The sequence below is a fragment of the Mirounga angustirostris genome, unplaced genomic scaffold (genome assembly GCF_029215605.1).
Source record: "Mirounga angustirostris isolate CCGP_5_RB_7025 unplaced genomic scaffold, mMirAng1.0.hap1 SCAF_15, whole genome shotgun sequence".
Taxonomy (NCBI): domain Eukaryota; kingdom Metazoa; phylum Chordata; class Mammalia; order Carnivora; family Phocidae; genus Mirounga; species Mirounga angustirostris.
In genome coordinates this window covers 2,646,615-2,652,739 of record NW_026991723.1, presented here as the reverse complement: position 1 = coordinate 2,652,739, position 6,125 = coordinate 2,646,615, and the positions used below count along the sequence as shown (strand labels likewise).

General features: G+C 53.0%; 1 protein-coding gene across 1 annotated transcript in view; it reads left to right on the top strand.

Annotated features, from left to right (window-relative positions):
• The first annotated feature begins 949 nt into the window (after positions 1 to 949).
• The window catches only part of SHC3 (SHC adaptor protein 3), a 94,894-nt gene continuing 89,718 nt past the window's right edge, over positions 950 to 6,125 (top strand). The window contains exon 1 of the mRNA XM_064579183.1: positions 950 to 1,439. Coding sequence (XP_064435253.1) covers positions 981 to 1,439 — 459 coding nt within the window. The 5' untranslated portion in view covers positions 950 to 980. The remainder of the gene's footprint in view (positions 1,440 to 6,125) is intronic.

Below are 6,125 nucleotides of genomic sequence, written 5' to 3'. Positions count from 1 at the left end.
GAAGTAGGTTTTCAACCTAACCCCGACTGAGGAAGGCTGTTGTCCTTAGCAGGGAACACATCCTCACTGGCTCTGTGCAGATCTTTCTTTCTTTCTTTCTTTCTTCTTCTTCTCTTTATTTATTTATTTTTTTGGAGGAACTGCATTGCCACAAGGACACTTGTCATGGCTGCTCTTTTGCCTTGAAAAAAAAAAACATAGAAAAACCCAGGAAATTGGTATTTTATGTTCCCCGGGAGTAAATATTCTTTTCTTTTTTCCTGCTTTTGGCTGTTTACCAATTTCTGTTGCTTTCCAAATCAGAATTCATGAGGATCCGCTGAGATCTTATTCTTAAAAAGCCTCCGTCACATTTTAACGCATGGCTATGAGACAGTTAGGGGCTCCCCCGGAGGGCTGAGCGGGGGGACAGGAAGCCCTAGCACAGAAGAAGGGGTTTCAGAAAGTTCCTGTGACCGTCCGAAGGGACTGGACTGACCTCTGGCACGGATGCCGAGTCGGGGGATGGGGGGGCGAGCCACCAAAGGTCGGAAGGTAGAAAAAGGCAGTTGCAGAACTGATTGGCTCTGGCGGGCTGTCAGTGGGTGTATGTCTTCTTTCTTCTTTCTTTCTTTCTTCTTCTTTCTTTCTTTCGTGTGCGTGCGTGTGTGTGTGTGCGCGCGTGTGTTCGCTACAGGAAGTGATCTGCAGTGCTCCCCGGGCCTTTGTTGAGAAGGGTCTCCTGGAGTGAGTCACGCTCTCGCCGTGCGCGGCCCGAGCCGCGGGCGCTCCCCTTCGGAAGCGATGCCCGGAGCGGCGCGAGCGTGCAGCCCTCCGCAGCCGAGCGCGGGGCCGGGGCTGCGCGGCCGCGGCGGCGCGGGCCGCTAGCGGGAGGCGGCGCCGCTGCCCCCCGCCGCCCCCGCCGCCCCGGCCGCCGCGTCCCGCCGGGCCGCGCTCGCCCCTGCAGCGCCCGGGCGGATGCGGCCAGCCCGCGGAGGGGCATGCTTCCCCGCACCAAGTACAACCGCTTCAGGAACGACTCGGTGACATCGGTCGACGACCTTCTGCACAGCCTGTCGGTGAGCGGCGGCGGCGGCCAGGTCTCGGCGGCGCGCGCGGCCCCGGCGGCGGCCCCCTACCTGCTGTCCGGAGACGCGCTGCGCAGGGCGCCCGACGATGGGCCGGGCAGCCTGGGCCATCTGCTCCACAGGGTGTCCCACCTGAAACTCTCCAGCTCGGGCCTCCGCGGGCGCTCGGCGGCCAGGGCGCGGGCGGGCGCGCGGCTCTCGGGCAGCTGCAGCGCGCCCAGCCTGGCCGCCCCGGACGGCAGCGCGCCCCCCGGCCCCGGCGCCCCGGCCATGCGCGCCGCCAGGAAGGGCCGGCCCGGCGATCAGCCGCCGCCGCGCGCCCCGCACGCCAGCGAGCAGGTGCTGGGGGCCGGAGTCACCTACGTCGTCAAGGTGGGTGCGGGCGCGGGCGCGGGCCGAAGGGCGGGTCGCCGCGGAGGCCGGAGGCGCGCGCTCCTTCCCGGCCGGCTCGCGGGGCCGCGGGCCGGGGCTCTGCGGACGCGCCCGCCGCGCACCCGTGGGGAAGAGCTTTGCCGTGGGTGACCTCGCTCTGGCCTGCTTTCTCCTTGGCTCCACTCGCCTGGCCGCTGGCTGTGCCGTGCGTCCGGCCAGTGGCCCTCTGGGCACGGGCCGCTGTCCCTGGGAAGTGGGCATCAGGCCGGCGCAGTGAACACACTTGGAAGGACCGGAAAGCCCTGCCCCGAGAGATGCAGGCGGTGCGACTACTTCTGCTGTGTCTGCCCCAAGAGGCAGGGTGGGTGGTTCGGTTCCCGCGGCTTCTAGCTTGCAGGCCAAACGCTGCCTTGCTTTACGGAAGCCGCTTGTACTTCCTACCCAGCAAGGTTTTCTCTGGTGTGTCTGCCTTTCCTTCCCTACCTGAGGGTTTTGGTTCGCAGCAGCAGAGGAGAATTTAGGACTGTTTTTCCCTGGGGCTGTAGCCTTCCCTTTAAGTAGGCTGAAAGGGGCTGAGCACACGGGCCTGGAGCTGCCGGCTGGAAAGGAGGTTTTTCCTCCAACACAAAGAATTATACAATCGTGCCCAGTGTGGTCCATAAAATTCCTCCCTTATACCAATATTTCATGATGTTTAAAGAGCCAGCACGCAGCTCCCGTCCACGGGCCTGCCTCACACTCCTGTCTTCCTGCCTGTTGGACAGTAGTGAGCTGTCCCTGGGCCCTGCGGCCGGGCAGACATGTGCCAGACAGGGGGAAGCGGGGGGAGCTCTATTATTTGTCAGGTCACTCCAAGGCATGGCTGTGTTTAAAAAGAGATGAGACGCACACAGTATCCCCACTGTGCCGTCAGGCACGCTGAGAAGCCTGCAGGGCATCTAGCCTCCACCGATTGGCTACAGGTTCAGTTTAGAAATTCAGCAGACACATCCTCAGGTGAAATGTTGTATCTTGGCAGTGTGGGGTCCAAAATATTAAAAGAAGCAGTTAACTGTGGATTATCTGTAACTGTCTAAACAGGACTGACAAAGGAATGTGATCCTCACTGTTAAAAATGGGGCCTCTCATCCGATGGAGGCTGCTTTCTAATTGAATCTTCATCTTACCTTCCGAAAATGGATTCATTTGTTTTACAGAAGGGACGGAGATGGGCATAAAACATGCACGTCTGCTTGAGTTTTTTTTATAAAAGAAAGTGAATATCCTTCCTGTGGTCCTGCTTTAAATTATATAACCAGGAGCCAAAACAGAAAGAAAAAAAGAAAAACCAAAACCAAGCAAAAACCCTGACAACTTTGAGGTGAGATCGTGGCACTGGAGTCGATGACGTCTAGTGTGCTAATATAATTGCTATCTCAAAAAAAAAAAAAAAAAAAAAAACCAGAAAAAGAGCCTACGTTTAAAATAGACAGACCTTGGCAAAGCTCACTCTCTATGCCTGTCATGTTGAACATAGGAGGTAGTTTTCAAATGGAGGGAGAATTCTCAAACTTACACCTTTAAAGTTTTCCTTTAGAAGAAACATCCCTCCCTTGGCTTAGAGCTTTGCTGTTGCTTTTCGAAGAGCGATCCAGTTTAAAGGTCAGTTGGGTTGGATTCAGAGCAGAGCAAAGCGAGTCAGCACTGCGGGGCCACCCTGTTGGTGTAAGGTTGTGAACCCGGGCAACAACAGAACTCATGAGGGCAGAAGCTGGGTCTGCCTGAGCCTCTGGGTCTGGGGGTCACATGATCATGCCTCCAGTAAATGGTCGCAGTGCCCGGGGGGCACCTAGCGTGCCTGCTTAGCGTTCGGTGCCATGAATGGTGATCAGGTGAACATCAGCTCAGGCTTCCCCAGAGAAGTGTGGAAGCACTTAGCAAGGAGGTCGGACACTGAGGACAAGGTCTCGTGCACACGCTTGATTCCCCAGATCACACGGCGCTCTGTTGGTGTGCATTTCCGCGTTGCCCATGTGGAGTTGAACATCATGGACTTATTCTCTGGGAAAATCACAAAACTGAAAAAAAAAAAAAAAACAAGAAACCTCTTAACTTGGTATTATTTGCTGATCTGTGAATAGTTTTACTAGTATCTTGGCTTTTTTTTCTCTGGTAGAGAGAAAGAGGCAATGTTTATTACATGACTGTACATCAGCTGTCAATCTAAAGGCTGAGGGTTTGGGGAAGAACTAATTATTGCCTTGGATTTAAATTTATTTCTATTCTTTTTTTTTTTAAGGTTTTTTTATTTATTTGACAGAGAGAGACACAGCGATAGAGGGAACACAAGCAGGGGGAGCAGGAGAGGGAGAAGCAGGCCTCCCACTGAGCGGGGAAGCCTGATGCGGGGCTCGATCCCAGGATCCTGAGATCATGACCCGAGATGAAGGCAGACGCCCAACGACTGAGCCACCCAGGCGCCCCTTAAATTTATTTCTAAACTAAGGAGCCCCCCACAATGTTTTCCTATTTCTAAATTCATATGCTGTATAATTATAGGTTTTCCCCCTCGTAGAAATACCTGCTATGGCACTATGAGGACGCCGTCTGCAAGATTTTTATTGAAAATTATTTCAACTCCATCTGCTTCCATGGGAGTAGAAACTGTGAAGTGCAGGAGTCTGGTGGGGTTTGCTCACCTAGGAAGCATCAAACTATTTGAACAGCAGGTTGTAATCTTAATTAACGAAGGATATGAAGTCTAGAGACGGAGAAGGCTCTTGAGCAACAGGAGAATTCTGAGCTCAGCGGGTTTGACTCATCCCACGTGCCACCAGCAAGTCTGCTCTGATAGGGCACCAGGGCCCTGGGCTCCCCCAGATGCAGATTCCAGGGCTGGATGAACGTCAGGAGCCCTTCCTGGCGGGACTTTTGTACCCGCCTAGTGTTGTGGGATTGCAGGGTTCTTGTCTCATGGAGCCGAAGAATGAATCTCGCTGGCACATAAGGATGAAGTGAAGTGAAAGTTTATTAAGTGAAGGTTAGAACAGAAAGGAAAGAAAAAAGCTCTCTAGAGTGAGCGGGGTCCCGAATGGGTGGCCACTGTGGGGTTTTAGGGCTGGTCTTTTACAGAAAACTAACTAGGGAACTTAAGTCTTCTTTTTTTTTTTTTTTTTTTTAAAGATTTTATTTATTTATTTGAGAGAGAGAGAATGAGAGAGAGCACATGAGAGGGGGGAGGGTCAGAGGGAGAAGCAGACTCCCTGCCGAGCAGGGAGCCCGATGCGGGACTCGACCCCGGGACTCCAGGATCATGACCTGAGCCGAAGGCAGTCGCTTAACCAACTGAGCCACCCAGGCGCCCAGGAACTTAAGTCTTCTTGAGGTCACCACCGGTAACACCATGATCACTGTCTCCTTTGGTTACTTTCAGTGGTCAATTTGTAACTATCATGAAAATATCTTGTCTGTGACATTTAAGACCAAGGAGGGGGTCTCCTTATGTTCCCTTGTCTCTGGCATTTCTCCACATCAGGGATTTCTGGGAGCCTGGTCCCCTCGTCCATTACCCATCTCTCGCCACCCAGCCCGCCTGTCCCTTACTCACCAGGTATGCTTGACCCTCGTTTTTCTCTTTTGGTAACACAACCGCGAAGAACGATGAATATTTCCATGACAATTCCATCTCAAAACCACATTTGGACCTGGAAGGTGCGTAGAAATTGTTTTGATTATACTGCTGTCCACCTTGAAATTCTTTTGCCTCAGAGTCCAAGGCGACTACACCTGAGTGTCCATGGGGGCTACGACCAGTCTTCGGCGGGTTTTAAGGGCGATGTTGGGGTGCTCCGCACACAGGCCCACAGAGTGAACAGCTTAGGAAGGAGAGACAGGCATGGACATGCCACTGGCCGAGGGAGGAGGGTCATCTGAAGGCCGGCATGGCCTTGAGGTTCAGCCCTGACCCCGACGGATGGGCGCAGTAGTGTGGGGACTGCTCGGGGTCCCACTGCTGGCCCCGGGGTCCCCAGAGGAAGGGCTTCTCCTAGAGCACATTACACCACAGACTCAAAACCGGCAAGGAGGTGACCTCATTTAGGGCTGACCCCAGTGCCCACAGCAAGAATTGGGAACCGAGTGAGGAGCGGTGACCTCGGGTGCTCACTGGTCCCTCTCAACACAGACAGGGGTGGTGACCTGCTGCTAAGTACTGTGGTGGCCCCTTTGGACATCTGCAGATGGCCGTCTGCTCTTAACCGCAGTCTCGGTTAGGGGCTATTTGCAGGAGATTCTATCAGAGAGCTACGGACTTTTCTCCCGATACGCTGGACTGTTTTTCTTTGGGAATGAAGCCTTCTTTTTACAAAAACTCTTTTAAAAATTATTTTGTTTCTCCCATTTGTGAATCTGATGATATTTGGGGTGGTATAAATTATTCGTTTTATTTATAAATGTTCTATTGCTCTTTATAGATGGTCTTTATAAACTGCACTTACTCTAAAAATTATTTTAAATTGGTATTTTATCCGCTTGCCTCAGGTTCGTTAAAAATACCTTCGATCTTCCGTGTCTTAGTGTTGTCTTCCTGTGACACCATGAGCAAAGGTCATTGCAGGCTTATTTCGCCATGAGACGTTATCATGATGGGATTGATTGAATTTTGTTTTTGTTCTGGGTGAAAAAAACTGTTCTTTGATGTGGAGTAGA